At 42.8% G+C, this 19218-nt stretch overlaps 1 protein-coding gene across 5 annotated transcripts in view; it reads right to left on the bottom strand.

Annotated features, from left to right (window-relative positions):
- LOC122811806 (calcitonin gene-related peptide type 1 receptor-like) overlaps positions 1-19218 on the bottom strand; it is a 1193346-nt gene that overhangs the window by 736601 nt on the left and 437527 nt on the right. For all 5 annotated transcript variants that reach the window (XM_044083884.1, XM_044083886.1, XM_044083888.1 and 2 more), the window contains exon 5: positions 17032-17144. In XM_044083884.1, coding sequence (XP_043939819.1) covers positions 17032-17144 — 113 coding nt within the window. The remainder of the gene's footprint in view (positions 1-17031; positions 17145-19218) is intronic.

Raw genomic sequence — 19218 nt, 5'->3', positions numbered from 1 at the left:
ACTCAGTTTAGACTGCAAATCCTATACTGGTTATATATTTCTTTATATTGTTTACCTGTTTATATTGCGTTAAATAGAGATTGGGATTGGCTGACTGTGCCCTCCCCCACCAGCACTTTGCACCAGAGACATTTGGCCTTCTCGTGCCACCCTAGCTACATTACTGTGTATAGCCAACTGGTTATTTGATAGAACCCATGTCGTCTGAGTCGCATGTGTTGCTTCTGAAAGCAAAAAAGTTACAAGTGGTGTACCAGAGGGCTGAGTGTTGGTCCCTCTCATATTTGGCACTTATTTCTCACACCTTCAGACCAGCACTCCTGGCCTATGTTTATCTAAGTTTGCAGACAACTGTAAATTGGGTGCTGTTTAACCTTCCACTGACTTACAATTGCTCCAACATAGGTTAGACTATGTTAACAATTAATGCAAGTACAAGGGGCTCAAATTAAAAAAAAAATGGAATAACTCATTTTGGTAAACAAAACATTTTCACATATCACATAGCTGACACAACCCTTAACTCAGACAGTGTAATAAGGGATCTAGACACACTTGTTGATAATTCCTTATTGTTTCATCATCATGTATCCGCAGTAATGTAGAAAATCATCTATCTGGCTCATCTAAATTCCAAAGGCATCTCCTCTAGATCCAAATTTGTCTTAATTCCCTCTTACTGATATTTTATCAGACCCATTATTGAATATGATGCAGTTCTTAGAGTTTGTCTAAATACATCACGCAGCTTAACAGACTGGGATTCATAACTGTAAACATCAGTGGCATCAAAAATCTTAGTTATAGGGACAGACTAGCAGTCCTCTATCTGGTTGTAGTCTTTTACATTGTGTGGAGATCTGTGTCGAACCTTTTGAGCCATGAAAGGTCTTTTGCTCTTTTGACCTTCTATTGCTTTAGAGAACAAATGGTATTTCAGATTCTCTGTTAAGGAACTAAACATTCATTTACAGATAAATAAAACATGCTGGTGTGACAAATTCATATTCCGATGTATTCTACACCTCTGGAACAAACTTTCACTACATGTGAAGCAGAGAATCACCTTTGTTACCTTCAAGGTAAGCCTAGGTAACTGGATGGGCAGAGTCAAATGTTCTCTGTCTATTTTGTCTTGCCCTGCTTCAGGCTGGAGCTTTTGAATAACAGTCTGCAGACCAGTTGCCTAGTACTTTCCTATGAACTTATACATATGATAAAAGCACACCTACCCCCCCCCCCCCAATCTGCTCCTGTAGCATATGAATAATTTACTAATACTTCACTCATGTATCCATTCCTCTCTCTAAAACTCTAATTCTTCTTGCATTCCCTACTGCAGTTTAGAAACTGCTAATTCTGCTATTATTAATCACAGCCTGCCTAGTCACGTTTGACTTCCTGTCTACATCTCCCTCCTGGATCACTCTCTCTCTCCTACTGTCTGCTTATCACGTGGTACTATTGCACAAATGGGAATATTCCATCTTCCTTTCAATGTTAGCACTATTATATGTCTATACACCACTTTATTTTTAATTTATATATCGTACCATACTGTCAATGCTAATGATATTTTCCTCAAATGAAAATTACTTTTACTTTACTATATACTAGTTATAATATTTACTTTACTGTTTTGGGACTTTTCTGCCCAAGGTCCTTCCATGGAGGGGACCTTGGCCTAGCTGGATATCCTTGTCAGCAAATACGATAAATAAATAAAAATAAAAACATTTATATAAACAGTACTATTTATTATATAATCTGTTTTCCAGAGGAAAACAAAGAAAATACTGTACACTGTAGTATGGAACAACACAACACATACACCAGTCTTTTTTTTTTTACAATGGTACATTTATTTGATATACTAAGTTTACTAAGGCACCAAATGTATTTTAGTAAACATTCAAAAATATGATTTATTTGAGTCACAAATTCTTGAACTGCCATTTTGTAGGTCTTCCATATCTCAAACATTTAATGCTACAGAAGATAGTGACATCAGTGGTAGTTACAGCTGAAGACAGACCTGAAACTTCAATCTCTTCTACCTGTAGATTTGGTGACAGTTCACCAGTTTAATTTTATTTGTATTTGTTTACTGGACTAGAACACTGATCTCCATGAACCTTTCTCAGACTCAGCTGTCTGGTTTAATCACTTGTTCAGAGTCACACAGTTTGGCAATGGAAACTGAGGGAAACAAAGCCTGGACAACTGGTTCACAGGAAATGGCTCTTTCAAAACTGAGCAAGCTTCTGGCTACCTAAGCAGACTTTCTGGACTCAGTGTTATGAACATTTTTTATCTTGTCCCACAGTTTCTCTGAAAGATGCATCACTCATTTTGAGCATATTTCTTTTCATCCCTTTACCATCTGGAGTCTTTGACTACAAATGATATTGGCTGTTAATACATCAAAACTGCAGCAGCCTCTGGTTGCTCATCTTGGTAACTCTGATCAACTGACAGATTATTTCCTTCTTAGAAGTCAAAAAGAGTTCTGGTTTGTCTATCACACCATAACTTCTGCATTGACTGACTCTGCTTATAGGTTCATAGTTAATTACTACACTAATGACCACCAGGGCTTTTAAAAGCCTAGCAGTGCAAGCAAAACCAGTCATGTCCTTAAGTAGCATGGGGGTTTATTAGGAGACAGTATGTTTGTCAGGAAGTTTCTAGAGGTTATGTGTGTGTGTGTGTGGGGGGGGGGGGCAGGGAGTGTTGGTTTGGGCATTACTGTGCTTTTGTCTATCAAAAGATATGGGGGCCAGACCTGGGGTGAATTTCTGATTTCCCATCTATTGGTTAAGGCTATGCTTAAATAAGTCCCTTTAGTTTTATACACAGGTCAGGCATATTTTTATCAACTAGAGGAGAAGTTGTGGATAGCAATTAATAAAGAGTTGAGGGATTTTATCTGGGAGGGAAAGAAGGCAAGAGTCAAGTGGGATAAGTTGATCCTTACAATAGAACAAGGGGGTTTGGGATTACCTGATTTGAATGAGTATTTCAGAGCTACACAGTTAAAGCTCCTATGCACAGCAGAAGCAGAAAGCTATAATTCAAAGTGGAAAGAGATGATAATGAAACGGTGGGGGGAGGTGCACTCAAGAAAGAAGTAGAGACTGGGATTTTGGATGCAGATCTTTAGGAAGAATAACAACAACCGCAGAGAATATTATATTCATAAAGTAGCAGAAAATATTCTAAGAACTAAGCCAACATGGAAATGGAGAAAGGAAATTCTATCAGTAGGGATGACTGCATTTAGGGGCACAGAGAACAGGCAAGAGGGGACTGGAATTTACTGGAGAAAACTGGCAAAGGAACCCAGGTATTGGGAGCAAATAATTAGAGGGGGAAAAGTAATAGAATGGGAAGAGGCCAAGAATTCATTTGGACTGCAGCCTAGAGATTGCGTTCCTTATCAAGGATTGATATCAGTGTATAGGCAAAGAGAAAGGAATAAAGTAAAAGACCAGCACTGGTAGAGTTTTTAGTAGAATCTAGAACAGAAGTTGGTGTTAAAAAGGGATAATTAGTAGGGCACATAAAATATTGTATGATAACTATAGGAATCTATTACAGAAGTTTAGAAAGGATTGAGAAGAGAGAGTGGATAAGCAATTCACAAAGAAACAATGGGATGATATATGCATGGCTCCCAAATATGTAGCAAAGTCTAGAAGATTTAGGTTGTTCAGAAGTGTTTGCATAAGTAGTTTTATATATCAAGCAAACTCCAAATAATTTTTCCTCATGTAGATTGCAAATGCTGGAGGTGTGACGGAGAAGAAAGAGATAATTGGGAACATATTTTTTGGGAGTATAATGAGTTGGCAGACTAAAAATTCCCTGCAGACTACTGTGTCAGAAATAATATAACTAAGGAAAATATTTTTTGAGCTGTGATGCAGAACTAGAACTGCCTAGACATAGTAAGACCTTGCTGAGTTTGATTTCCATTTTCTAGTAATTTCTTTTTAGGCAGCCACTAGAATTAAAGTCTTAACCAACCGCACTAGAAGTAGTGAATATAACAACAGAGATATAAGAACTGGAATGGGTTCTTTAGAAAAGGGTAGGAACAAATTACATAAAAAAGAAATGGGATCTGTGGGAAAATGTATGCAGAATAATGTTTTGAAGTAGGAACAAGGTTTGAGGGAAGTGAAGAATTGAATGAGTTATGTATTGTTTGCATGATAATGTCTTTATAGAAGATTATAAATGATGTATAATGCTTGCAACTGAAAATATGTCAATATGGCAAGTTTTCATTTATATACATGTATGACTGCCTGTATCATAAGTGATAATTCAATAAAGATATTTCTTGTTTAAAAAAATAAATAAGTAACCTATCCCATTTGGTTATAGACTGACCTTCTCATCCCATGGATGATAATTACACATTTCTGATATAGTGGCATCATGATAACCCTGAGGTTTAAGGGAAGGCAGGAATTGAATGAGCTATGTAATGTTTGACTGACAATAACTGTACAGAAGATTATAAGTAATGTATAATGTTTGCAACTGAAAATATGTCAATATAGTGTGTTTTTATGTATATAAATCTATGACTGCCTATGTCATAAGTGATAATTCAATAAATTTTTATTTAAAAAAATGTTATTCTGAAATAGGGTTAGTGATGGATACTACTTCACATGGATGGGAAGCCAGTTCCAGAGCATGTGGATCCTCTGAGACATATCTGTCTTACCAACACGTCTTATTTATGTGACAATCAAAATTTAAATCCATGGATCTGGTAGTTCTGATGCTGTTCATTTTGCAGATGTGCAAAAGGTCCATCATAGTTGGAGCTGAGGATGCTTTCATAGGTTCATAGGTTGGTACTAGGCTATCGGCCCTAAGGCCTATACAAGCCTAGCCATAACAATTCCCTGGATATTTCTTCTCACAATATTTACTTCCCTGGACCCCTGTCTAGCAGGGTGACTGACATGATCCACTTGGTGAATTTCCTATCTCCCATCCAATTGTCAAGGTTCCTTTTGTCCAAGGAGGCCAGAGTATGGGGAGTCTCTGGGTCAGGAACCTATCCCTCCAGCATGTTTTGTTCATTGTGATGACGGTTTAGATCCCTGGAGTGTGTGGCTCTGAGGGATTGGGATTTCTTTAAGTGGAGCATGTCCAGCAGCTCAGGGTTTGACATGGTCTTGTATGGTAAGCAGAGATCACCTCTGGGTAGACGATATGCCACAGAGTATAGCTGGAGTTTTTTAGACGGTCAGCATAGGGCATCTGCTTTAGGCCTGTGATTCTTTTAGTGAGGTATTGCTGCGGCCTTTCCAGCTGTTGCAGATGTCTTACGAGGTACATACCAAATGGGGCATTGTACTCTATAATGGGTCTAATGAGGGATGAGTACAGTGGGACAATGACCTCCTTTTTTCTGGATGAAAAGCCCTTAGTGAAGAGGTGTGCCACATAGAAGGATTTCCTGACTGTTGTGGCGATGTAGTTATCGAAGGTGAGACCACTGTCCACCTGTGTCCCTAAGTCTCTCATCACACTTTTGGTGTTTAGTGTACTGCCACCTATGTGGTAATTCATGGGTACATGGTTTTTCCCAAAGGGGATAACTGTACATTTCTTGGCATTAAGCTTGAGCCCATGGCTCTGGCACAAAGCATCTTTTTCTATAAGGTCCTTTTGTAGAATATCCACATCATTTGGGAATTCAATAATGGCTCCCAGTTTGCAGTCATCTGCAAACTCTGTTAGCCAGAATCCCTTAGTGTTGGCCTGTACTTCAGAGAAGTAGATGCCAAACAAGAGCAGTCCCAGGACTGAACCCTGAGGTACTCCACTTGTCACTTGTCTGGAGCTGGATTTGGAGTCGGCTACTTTTACAGTCTGGGTTTTGTCAGTAAGTCAGTTGGCAACCCATCGAGTGACGTGGGGATATATGCCCAGCTTAGTAAGTTTATCGGTGATTCCAGAGTGGGGGATGGTGTCGAAGCCCTTGGCGAGGTCCAGATAGGCGGTGTGGACTGCCTTACCTTCGTTCACAGCTCTGGAGACTGATTCAAAGAAGTCAATCAGGTTCAGGAGACAAGACTGGCCCTTCACGAACACAAACTGGGTGGAGTCCAGTGTTTGAAGATTGCCAGTGTCTTTGTTTATACGTTCCATGATAATGCGTTCCATACCCTTGCAGATCGGGCTCGTCAAACTGATAGGACAGTAGTTCCCGGGATCCAAGGTGGATTCCCCCCCCTTGTGGAGGGGGTAACTGTAGCTGTGCACCACTCAGTGGGCATGAAGCCTGAGGTGAGGCTATGATTAAACATGACACTTGTGAGCTGCCAGTTTATTTTGTAGTTCATGTAGTACACAGCCTGGGATGTCATCTGGTCCCATGGATGCTGTATTCTTAGCTTTGGAGAGTGCGGATTCTACCTGTGTGGCCGTGATTACCGGAATTTGGCAATCTTTTGGTATTGAGATGGGCCCTTTAGGGGGTGAGAGGGGGGTGAAGTTGGCACTAAATCGATCTGCCAGGATATTGGCAATATCCTTGGGATCAGTATATTTAATGCTATTCTGTTGTATCTCAGAGCAGATTTGAGCATTGGCATTTAGATTTTTGACGTAATTATAGAATGCCTTGTGGTTGTCTTTGGAATCTTTGGCAATTTTATTTTCGTAACTAGCTGTGGAGGATTTTATGAGGGATCTCAGCTTCTTACTGAGGCTGGTAAGGGAGTTTTTTGCATCCTGGGATTTTCCTCTTTTCTGCAACAGTTTTCTTCCTTCTATTGTATAGTTTGTTTATGGCAGGGGACCACCATATTGGCTTTCTTTTTTTGGAGGAGAGCGTCTTGGTTCTATTTGGGATGGCACAATTCACACACAAGTGGATGTGCTCATACAGTGCCTTAGTGTAGGATTCAGTAGTCGAATTTTCAGCTCCCGTCTGCATGGGTGTCATGAAGTTTGTCAGTTTTGACTTGAGTAGCATGAAGTTGGCTTTGGAGATGTTTTTTATGGAGGTTTCCTTACTGGGGGGTGGGGGTGGGATGTGGATATCAATGGTGATTAGCTTATAGTCAAATATGACCAATGAGTGGGTGACCACTGGTGTGGAGCATCTATCTCCCATGTTGGTAATGACCAGGTCTAGGATATTGGAGCCCCTGGTGGGACAATGGATTAGTTGATCCAGGGCATTGGAATTTATGAATTCCAAGAACCGTTGGGAAAAGGTGTTGGTACCCGAGTAGTTTTCCCAGTTAATGACAGGGTAGTTGAAATCACACAGTATTAGAGTGTTTGGTTGTATCTTAATATTTTCCAGTATGTTTAGAAAGGTGTAGTGAGAATCTTGGGGCATAGTGGGGGATCTGTAGCAAGCTACAATTTGGATTGTAGTTTTACCTAGTGTTAGCTGCACCTGGAGAATTTCAGATGCATTGTGTTGGACAACTAGCCTGGAGGTGTGGATATCCATGGTGAATATGGACACTCCTCCACCTTTAGTGTTTTGGTCTTGGTTTGATGGCCAAAAAGTGTGGTAAGAGTTGTAGCCTGGTATTACAGGGGTGCTCTCTGGAGCCTTGAATCAGATCTCAGTTACTGCACAAATATCGTTCTCCATTTTTAGGAGTGCCCCTAGAGAGTGCATTTTGAAGTTTAGACTTCTAGCATTGAGTAGCATTACCTTCAGATTTTGCATGCTTGTGTCTGTTACAGTGTTTTGTCCATTGAACCTTGCCTAGAAAAGGTACTATAGGGGTGGCAAGAGCTTTAGCCAGTAGTCTGAATCCCAGGGGCGACAGGTGCAGACCATCTCTGGCAAAGAATCATGGTTTGTCGATCATGTCATCCCAGGCACACAGATACTGGATCCCCTTTGAATAACACCAGAAGTTTAGCCAGTTGTTAAAGTCAGTCATTTTGTCCTTATACTGTGGTATCATTCTGGGTGAAGGCAGGATGCTACTCAGGGCTAGGGTCATACCTGCCTAGGCCACATGATCCGACAGCTCTTCCTTGTCTCGTTTCATGTAGTCCAGGGAGGTATGTCTCAAGTCATTCACTCCAACATGGACAATGACAGACTCGTATTTGTACTTGTTGTGGAGTGACTTGAGTGCATGCGTTATGTGGCGGATCCTGGCACCCAACCGGCAGCTGACTGTAATTTTCTCCTTGTTCAGCCTGGTGAGTGGGACATCAGTGTGCCTGACTATAGAGTCACCTATGACTAAAGTGTTGGTTATGTTGTTTTGCCTTAGGGGCTGTTATTGGGTGGCACACTGGTGTTGTGAGCTATGTGTCACGTTCGTTGTGACAGGTGTTTGTTTGCATTTTGGCTTCGGAGGTCCTTGTTGCTTGGGCAGATTAATGTTAAGGGCCTCCGCATATGTGGATGCTAGGCACAGACTGCCTCTCAATAAACTGTAGGAAACAGAGTATAGACATAGGGCTTTTAGGCAATCCACATAAAGCAGTGTGTTTATACCCTGGATTCTCTTGGTAAAGAATCTTTGTGGGCATTCCCACTGTTGCATACAGGTACATGCCAAAGGGGGAATTATATGCAATGATGGGTCTGATAAGGGCAGAATAAAGTGACACTATGACTTCCTTGGACCTGGATGCCATGCTTTTACTTATAGCTTGAGTTACATAGAATGATTTTCTTACAACCTTGGCCAAATGTTGGTCAAATGTCATATTACTCTCTTCATTTGCTCCCAGATCCCTGACTACTGGGTCAGCTCTTAAGGATGTTTCATCAAAGGAATAATTAGCCTGGGTAGCAGTTTTCCCAAAAGGCACTATAATACATTTCTTGGGATTGACTTTTAGTATGACTTTGATTTCAGTCAATTGTCTATGTTAGACCCTCTTGTAAGATGTTTGTGTCATGGGGGAATCTATGGTAGCTCCCAATCTGCAGTCATCTGCAGATTTGGTCAGCTAAAGCCTCCGATTTTTCTCTACTTGAACTTTGTTCTCAGATGTTTACAATGAAATAGAGATAGAAATTGTATTTTTCAGCCCATAGTCTATCAGTAATTCTGCAGCTGCCAGACCAACACCTTGCACTGAAGTATTTCTATAATTCAACAAGTGATATAACATTCACTGTTACTGTTGTGTCTTTTCATCAGAAATGTCACTGTTTAGATTGTGGTTTCAACCTGACCATTGAAGTGTTTACAACTTGGACTTGATGCCACATGTTGTAACTCTCAGATTCTGTAAAAAAAAAAAAAAACTCCTGAATTCTGTTCTTGCATTTTTAAGAACCACTGTCTTGACACAACATCAGGATACCACAACTTGTAGCAATAGGTTTCAGTGCACATTAATGCCACCTTTGACTTGTAATATTAGTCTGTAACCTTTAACTGATCAACTCATATCACGTCAATATGTTGATAATGCAAAAGCTTTGTGCCAACCCTAGATGGTGGTGCTCCTGAAACAACAACTCTTTCTTTTCTATCCTAGCACGTGTGTGTGTGTGTGTGTGTGTGTGTGTGTGTGTGTGTGTGTGTGTGTGTGTGTGTGTGTGTGTGTGTGTGTGTCTGTGTGTGTGTGTGCTTGGGACCTTCCTTTGCCATGGCTGACACCCCTAAGGCAGGCTTTAGGAAGTGTGCAGAGTGTGGGCATAAGCTACCTCCCTCCGATGCCCACACTCTGTGCGTTGTCTGTTTGGGAGTTCCCAATTAAGATTCCTCCTGTTCGATCTGTATGGGCTTCAAACCCCGTGCTTTGATCAACAGGAGGAACAAGCTTATTTTAAAGGGCCTTCTCCCACCTCCTGAAGAGGACTCTTCTTCCTCCGTCCTGGCTTCTGTGACTCAGCCTCTCACTAAGAAGTCTGGGGATGGAGAGAAGGTCCATACTAAAGACTGGGATTGGCCTAGGAAGAGGTCTCAAGAATGCTGTTCCTCAGCCGATCCTCCCTCTAAGTCTCACCCAAATCTGAGCTGGAGTTCTCCTAGGCTCCGGTCTCCACATTTCTTCCTGAAGCCGGAGACCTCTCAGGCTCAGTCCCCAACCACCACCTCTCTTCATCATCGTACTAGGCTGGGATCGATGGCCTTTTTAGTCCAGTCCATTCTGAGTCTGTCCAAAGTTGAGGTTGACAGGCTGATGTTGAAATTCCTTTGGGCTGAGATTCAGCTGTGAGTCTTGCCTGCTCCATCCCCCATCAGGGCAGGCAGCACACAGTCCACCTTCCTCCCTATCTCTCCTTCTCCGATCTTCAGTTTCAAAGTCTTTGGGTGCAAGGTTCCTGGGTGTTGAGGGGTCCCTGGTACCTTGATCCCGACCTTTGCCTTGAACAGTTCGGCTCTGATGTTTTCGGAGTGGACCGATTCTCGGAGCCAGAGCCTCGGTTTTGGATCCAAGGGGATGTGGTCAACTTTGAGGTTTTTGGGGTTGTCCCTTCCCCTCGGGGCCTTAGCGCTGGGAGGCTCAGTTCCAGATCTGGCCTCAGCCCTGGCTGTTCTGCCTTCGAGGGTCTGCTCGCCTTTGGTGTTCAAGGTTTTGTAGAGGGACCTCTCAGCTCCTTCGAGAGCCTTGACACTCTCATCCTCGGATTCCTCCCTGGCTCCCTCTCTTTCTGGGCTGGAGTCTTCCATCCTGCCCCCTCAGAGACAACCTGCTGCCAGTTCACCCCAGGAGATTCCAATCCAGGAACTCCCCAAAGATTCAGAGTCCTCTCCAGAGTTCCCTTCCAAGGAGCCCCCTTGGAAGCATACATGCAAGAGGAGGCACTTAGACTCCCCATGGGAGTCTGTCACTGATGATACCGACTTGGAGGAAGGGGAAGGCTCCCCCCTAATTACCCTGGAGGATGTCTCCTTAGGGACATTATGGAGATCCTTCACTGGCGTGGTGGGTGGTCTACCCTCAAGCCCAATCCTGATGAGTTGGTATTCCTGGAGGCATTTGGCACAGGACCTTCTACCTCTTGGGTGTCTCCCGCTGTGGATCCTTTAGTGGCTGTTATCTCCACTAGGGCATGGAAGAAACTGGACATGGTTGAGCCATCCCCAGGCACCTGGACAAGGTTCTTAGCTCTCTTATGACAAGCCCCATTGGTCCAAGGGATCCCCAGTCAATGTCATGGTGGTTGCAGTGGCCACTAAGAATGAGCTGGCTCAGGAGAGCTCCTTGGTCCACCCACCAGACAGGTAGTCTCGGGTGATGGATTGTTTTGGGAAGCGGGTCTATGCTTCAGCCACCTTTGCCTTACATAAGCTGTATTACTTGGCACACGTAATCAGACTGCAGAGGGACCTGATCAAGGAGGTCATGGAGTCTGCCCCAGGGTCCATGTTGGCAAAAGAGAAGGTCTTCTCCTCCATATGGCCACCCTCACTTCTATTTTGAATACGTCGTTGAGGCTTCTCTCACATTCTACCAAGGTTGCCTCGAGGGCTGCAGGGACTGGCGTGGCCATTAGGCAATGCGCCTGTCTCTGGCATTGTATCTTTTTGGCGCCCTTCAAGACATCTTTCATGAGCACCCCCCTATGACGGTTCCACCTTGTTTGGAAAAACGGTTCATGACACATTAACCTAGAGTGAGGAGGATGGGAAGACCTTGTCTACCATTAGGATCTGCTTCTCCACTCCACAAAGATCCAAGGAATCAGTGTGGGGACAAGAAGCTGTGGTTTTGGAAGTCTCATGTTCAGGATATGTCTTCTCCTAGAGGCAGATGGGGATACGTCAGACACTGCCCTCATGGCAGAGGGGGTCCGAAGAACCAGGAGTCTCGGGATTCTTTCCTGGACAGACCCTTTCAGCAATCCTGAGGGATTGCCCAGCTGCTCATCCCTGGAGGAAGTCGGGGGTCACCTATCTCTGCACCCAACTGCCTGGGAGTCTATTATGTACGATTGTTGGGTTCTGAAGATCATATCCAGAGGTTACTCTATCCCTTTCTTCATTCCCCCTTTCCACCCAGACACCTCCCATACATTTCACCTGGTCAACGGGAGGAGGCAGCCTTAGAAATTGCCAGGTTGCTCACAAAGTAAGTCATCCAGCCAGTCCCTCCAGACCAGTCTGGATCAGGCATTTATTCCAGGTTCTTTTTGGTGTCAAAGAAAATGGGGGACTTAAGAACCATTCTGGATCCTTCAACCCTGAACGTGTCCATTGCCAAGACAAAGTTTCGGATAGTCACCCTTTAGTCCATTCTGCCTTTCCTGCAGATGAACGATTGAATGTGCTCGTTGTACCTCCAGAATGCATACTACCATATCAAGATGGACAGGTGTTTCCAGAGGTTTCTCCACTTCTGACTGGGAGCCAATCATTTTCAGTTCAGAGTGTTCCCCTTTAGACTCAACACTGCCACCCTGGTATTTACCAAAGTAATGGCAGTAGTGGTGGTTCACCTGTGGCTGCAGGGATTTCTGGTCTTTTCCAACCTGGATGATTGGCTCCTCTCCACTCCCTCCAGGTATTGGCTAATTCAGACCAGGGATTATCTTCTTCATATAGCCATGTCCCTGGGTATTACCATAAGTCTCAATAAGTTTCAAGTGTCAACTGTTTAGGTGTTGGATTTCATAGGTGCTCGATTAGACACTACACAAGGCAAGGTGTTTCTGCCTGTAGATAGACTGTCATCACTCTGTCATTATGTAAAGGATATTATTCAAGCCAAGTTTCTCCCGGAAAGCTTAGTTGTTCTGGTGTTGGGGTCCATGGCAGCCGCGATCACCCTTGTTCCAACTGTGTGCCTTCATATAAGGGTCCTGCAGTGGAACTTAGCGGTTCAGTGGTCCTTGCTAGACCTTCCCTTGTCCCATCCTGTTCGCCTGTCTCATTTTTGCAGGGACTCACTTTTTTTGCAGCTCCAATCCCTGGACCTCCTTTTAGGGTGGCCATTTGTTCTTCCCTCTCCCATGACCATAGTGATCATGGATGCCTCCTTGCTCGGGTGGTGGGGGGCATTGCATGGGAAAGAAGGTCCAAGGCATGTAGTTTGCTCTGGAGACCAGTCTGCATATCGGTGTCCTGGAGATGACAGTGGTGCTTTTGGCATTGTAAGCTCTCCATGCCTCTCTTCCTCCTGGGACTGTTGTCATATAGATGGACAATTTGTTGGTAGTCTGGTACATCACCAAACAGGGGGAACCAGGTCCTGTCCCTCTTTGCTGCGAGGCCATGTGATTGTGGGAGGGAGCAATTTCCACCGGCCGTTTTCTGGTGGCAATGCACATTCCAGGGAAGTCCAACATCCTGACAGACAGGCTCATCTGGTTTATTCTGATGCCTTATGACTGGTCTCTGAATCCATCAGTAGCAGACAAGATCTTTCTAAAGTGGGGTCGGCCTTGCTGCGATCTCTTCGCCTCTCCTTCCAATGCAAAGTTCAGTGAGTACTTCATTTTGATCCCCCCTCTGGGGAAGTCCCCCAGAGATGCTATAGTCCATGCTTGGCCCTCCAGTCTATTGTACGAGTATCCTCCGCTTCCTCTTATTCCCAAATTCATTCAGAAAGCTTGGCGGCTGGGGAGCTCAATTAGCCTCATTGCCCTTTCTGGCCTCATCAAGTTTGGTTCCCCAGTCTGTGGTCTATATATGTCCTCCTTGGACTCTGGATTTGATTATGCACCTATAAGGGGTTCCTCACCCGGATCTACTCAGCTTCAAGCTCACGGCTTGGCTGCTCACATTTCCATGATAGCCAGGTCTCCCGGGCTTTCTTCCCCTGTTAAGAAGATCCTGATTGTGGCTAATAAAACTTCTACCAGGGAGATCTACATTAGCAAATGGAAGCATTTTTCACATATGGGTTTCTCAGCATGACCTGGAGCCTTTTACAGCACCAGTCTCTGCCATTTTGGATTTTTAGGTAGATATTTTTAATCATGGATCTAGTTTCTCTACTGTTAAGGTCCACTTGGCAGTGATTTCCAATTTCCATTTGGGAAAACATTCAGTCTCCTTAGCTTCATCTAAACTTTGTAAGGCCTTTCTGAAAGGTACCTTTCTTCTTAGGCCTCCTGCTTAAGGACCCCATGCCCACTTGGGACTTTATCTTCATTCTGCAGGCTTTGGTTTCTCCCTGTTCAAACCAGCTGCCTCGGTTGGTTTACAGTTTTTGTCATGGAAGACTGCCTTTTTGGTGTCAATTACCTCAGCCAAGAGGGTTTCTGAGCTTCAAGCATTATCTATTAAGCATCCTTACCTAGTTTTCTGTAAAGACAGAGTGCCCCTGCAGATCAATCCAGCTTTCTTGCGGAAAGTGGCTTCAGAATCCAATATTAACCAGGTCATTAATTTGCTAGTCTTCTTTCCAAATTTCCAAAATAAAGGGGAGTACAAATTGCACTTACTAAACATGCACAGAGAGCTCTGTTTCTTCCTGCATAGAACCAAAAGCTTGCATAAATCGGATTAGCTTTTTGTCTATTTTTATAAACCCTATTTGGGAAAGCTCATCTCTAAGGTTACCATTGCTCGATGGATTTCAGAGTGTATTTCTTTGGCCTATCGAGCCAAAGGTTTGTCTCCATCAGGACATGTCCAGGCGCATTCCAACAGATCAGTCTCTACTTCTGTGGCCTTTTGGTCCAGGCCTTCTCTTGATATCTGCTCTGCAGCGACCTCGGCCTCATCACATAGTTTCATTTCTCATTATAAATTGGATCTTCTTTCCAGGAGGAGGGCATCTTTTGCCTCAGCCGTGCTTCGGAATATCCTTCCATGAGGACCTCCCAGGTTTTTGTTGGCAGCTAGGGACTCTGTCCCTCAGGCTGAAGACCAAATGAAAACAACAACTTCAGATAAATAAGTTATGTACTTATCCCATCGTGTTCCTTGTGAGTTTTTTTTTATTATTCTTCTTCAAATATCCCTCCCTCCATCCCCCTACCTTGTTTTTGTCTTTGTAGTGGACAGGATGGAAGACACATAGACCCTCTTGTCCTGGCTAGCTTTCAGCATGTGGGCCTTTAGACTGTTGTGCCAGGTTTTATAGGTATGTTGGCCATTCAGGTTGGTACTGTTCTACAACAAACTCAGTCTGAGGGGAGAAGGGAGAGTGGGGTATTATAGGTAGGGGAGGAGCTTGGGCTTTGGATCTGATGCTGGAGTATATGGCTGAGTCATATCCATGATGAATCGGAGTCCCTCAGGTTGAAGACAAATGAAAAGCAACTACTCAGATGGAACGCTATGGTAAGTACATAACTTATTTTTGTGTGGTATTACTTTATGACTGCTTCCAAAATGTTTTTATAGAGAAGATATGATAGTGTTCTGCATCCCTGAGCTCATGGCACTGGTTTGTCACAAAAATGTGTTGCTGAGATAATGAAATAGTAGCCTGGTGCACCCCCAACAGAGATATGGGATGTTGCATCAAGTTTATCTCCTACATATAGGCTTCCACCAGGTATTAGAGTCCTTTCACTTTCCTGAGAGAGGAATACAAGGAACTCCTCCATGGTGGTGAGGGTGGTCTGCAAAGGTGAATCTCTGCCTGTGACCATCCTCTCCTATGCAATGGTGTTCCCTTTGTATAGGTATGCATTACTGTATTGGTGACCCTGTGATGAAACTAATGCAATGTTGTGCTGTGACCATCAACTGCATTATTTTCTACAACCAGCTCACACCACATACATTTTCAAAAAGCCCAGCAAGTCTTCCCTTCGCTTTGAATCCACTATTATGCTCATGGAGATCCTGAAGTAGCATGTCAGTCATGGTTTGGGAAAATTTCTTGAAGCACTTCTACATTTTTGGTGCCAGGTGTGCTGCTGTAAATGTGGACATACAGCAATAGTCAGTGAGTGGGGACAAAATACATGCAGCACTATCTGTACTGATCACGTACCCATGTGGTAGCAGCACCACCACCATATGGTGCCCTGCTTACTATACCTCAATATCACAGAGCACTTCCCCTAGGTGGTCCAGTAGTGTAGCCAGGAATGGACTGTATTGTGGTATGCACCTTGTCATCAGCCTACAGTGGCCTGTGTCCAAAACAAAGCACAATGACTGGGTGTCCCACAAAGTCCCCAGTGTCCTGTATTGGTTATTCAGCGTGCCTTCACACTCTACTCAATCAGCTAAGCACCATAGGTTCATAGGTTCACAGATGCTTACTAGGCTATTAGCCAGGGATGGACTGTATTGTGGTATTCACCTTGTCATCAGCCCACAGTGGCCTGTGTCCAAAACAAAGCACAATGACTGGGTGTCCCACAAAGTCCCCAGTGTCCTGTATTGGTTATCCAGTGTGTCTCCACACTCTACTCAATCAGCTAAGCACCATAGGTTCATAGGTTCACAGATGCTTACTAGGCTATTAGCCAGGAACAGTGGCCTGTGTCCAAAACAAAGCACAATGACTGGGTATCCCACAAAGTCCCCAGTGTCCTGTATTGGTTATCCAGTGTGCCTCCACACTCTACTCAGTCAGCTAAGCACCATAGGTTCATAGGTTCACAGATGCTTACTAGGCTATTGACCAGATCCTACTGGGGCAGCAATCCATGAATCCAGTATGGGACATTTGCCTTTTGTCCTTTTGATTTTGTACTTCAGTCTATGGCTTGTTTGACAAATCCTAGCAATATGATCAGGAGTAAAACTCACATATAATAAAACTGGAACACATGCAAGCATATGGATGCAGGCAAGTTTAATTAAAGTGTGTATTTCTTTGTACTAACCATTTGAAGTGACGTTTTGTGTGCAAGGCTTGGTTAATGGTGTTTATTCATACACACACATTTAGCTAGTTAATAAGGAACAAATTTGATGAGACCTTTGACTATTTCAGAAGTAGAGACATTATTTTTAATGCCTTCTCACCACCTCATTCTAACACGTGGGTTGGGAAAGTGGCCATATTTCCCTGTCTGTGGAAAAAGTGCCCCTACAAGAACAAACTTCTGTGGCCAGTAATTTTTTAATAATAATAAATTGCAGAAGACTGTAAGAACATTAGATTTATGCATTACACTAATTATAATTCTATTATTACCTTCAGATTTTCCTTGGTGTACAATGAACAAAGGGTGTAGTTTGACCATGTCCTTTTGCTTTCTGGATGCCGGAACCACTGACCATCCTTTTCACAAATCTTTGTTACCTTTTCTGCAAAACAATGCAAAATATGTAGGTTAAGCAATCTTTTAAGTTGCATTTTTATAGTTCTCATCTACTGATTGTAAATTTTACAATAGCTTCTAGACAGTCTCAAAAAAGACATTCATAGCTTGCTCTATATAGCATACTATAGACAAACCTTGTGTCATCAGTCTTCCTTTCAGCTTGCCTAGAATGCTGTAAGGCATGGTTTCACAAATTCTTTGCAGAGGGGGTTCAGCAAAGATAGTTGCCTTCAGAGGAAGAATTTACCTGTCTAATGTTATGATACTAACAGTTCCACTTTTCTTTGGCTCTCCCTCCACTATTTCAATGCAGCCCTTTCTCATTTTAATGTAATGCACATGGTCATAAAAGCATAGTTTTGTGATTGTACTTAACATACCTTGCTTTTCAGCGGGGAAAAAAAATCCCTGTAGCAATACCTGTAACATCTGGGATTTTACACGTTAATGCCATTTGTGATTTGGCTTGAATTTCTCATTAAATGCTCTCACAAGCAAGTCAGAGCTAGTCTCATGCTTTAGCAATACCAATACTAGGCAAAATGAACCCACCCAGAAAGTAATCTTGTTAGGTGCTACTATGGTTCTTCTAGGAAGAAAACATTAGTGAACTCTTATAGAAATTTAGGTTAACCAATGTGAACACATCACAACTGCATACAGATAATAGCACTTCCAGTCACACTAAACCAGTTAGTTTTACAGGAATCCAAATTATTTTCAGTATCTAAATGAGGACAGTGGATAGGTGTGAGATTGCTAGTTAAAGCAGCTTTACCTCTATAGCCGTGTTTCCTTTTCAGAAGTAGTATTTCACTTATCCAAGCACATACAAAATACCTCCCATACCTTAGAGAAAAGATGCAGTTCAATAAACTAACATGACATTAGAAGTCACTTTAGGGTCTATATTACAACGTCGAACTCACAGGAATTCGAACATTGTAATATCGAGCCATAGACTTCTAAACCCAATAATAATGACAAATTAGAACAGAGATTTTTTCCCAGGGAAAGAAATCGCTGTTCCGTGACAAAAAAAAAAAAACGTACACTTTAAATTGAAACTAACGTGGGGGGCTTCACCCCCACACCCCCCTACTTAAATATACCAACTCCGAGATTGCACCACAGTGGAGGAAATAGCAAAGCCCCGAAAACGGCCCACCGATTTTTTTTTCCCTGGGAAAAAAATCTGTGTGCCATGGCTTCGCTATTTTCGTATTTCGGACTGTTGGTTCAATATTACAACGTTTGAACTTCTACAAGTTCGACATTGTAATATAGACCCGTCACTTTAGCATGAAAGAATGTCTAGTCTCCATACAGGCTTAGCCTTTGTAAATCACAGTGTAACAACTTTTGCAAAGTAATGCCTGCTTGCCATTTTCCATCATACTGTCTAAAATAAATGCTGCACAAAACCCTTTCCAGAACATAAACATTACAGTTCACAGAACCAGTTAATCTAAAGAAATTCAGTCTCAGCTTCTCTAACATAAAATTCCAAGACCTAGCCTTTTGGAAGGAATGAAAGGAGATCTGAAGTGAAATGCATCTTTACAGAAGTATTCAAAAATGTAATCTGATGAGAGATGCTGAACTATTTGCATATAAGCAGATCCTGAAGACCTTCAATAAAAATAAAGACAAGCTTAGTTCATATAGGTGGAACAAATGATCAAGCACCTTAGTAGACAAAACAGTGGATGAATGGATTGTTTCTAACTCCAGTCTTTTCTTCTAGTTAAGGTAAGTCTTCCTAGTCAAGGATTTCCCGATTCTCAAGTGAAGACCTAAAACTGACAGTAAACACTGACTCTGAAATAATGATAAAATTGTCCATAAAGAAAGGCTAACAGACATGAAGCTGGTATCATGACTACTGCTGAGCTAATAAACTTCAGTAAGTGAGAAGTGATGTTTAAGAGCTGACTGCCTTCATAAAGATTTTAAACAATCTGATAAAAAAATTCTACTCCCCAAACTACAATTATAACGAGGCAGCGTGGAGGTGAGATCAGCCCTAACTTCCCTTAAAGGTGAGCACAACAATT

Source organism: Protopterus annectens, chromosome 9.part0, assembly GCF_019279795.1.
Source record: "Protopterus annectens isolate FY-2018-M chromosome 9.part0, PAN1.0, whole genome shotgun sequence".
NCBI lineage: Eukaryota > Metazoa > Chordata > Ceratodontiformes > Protopteridae > Protopterus > Protopterus annectens.
The sequence above is the reverse complement of the archived record's forward strand: the minus strand, read 5'-3'. Positions and strand labels throughout refer to the sequence as shown.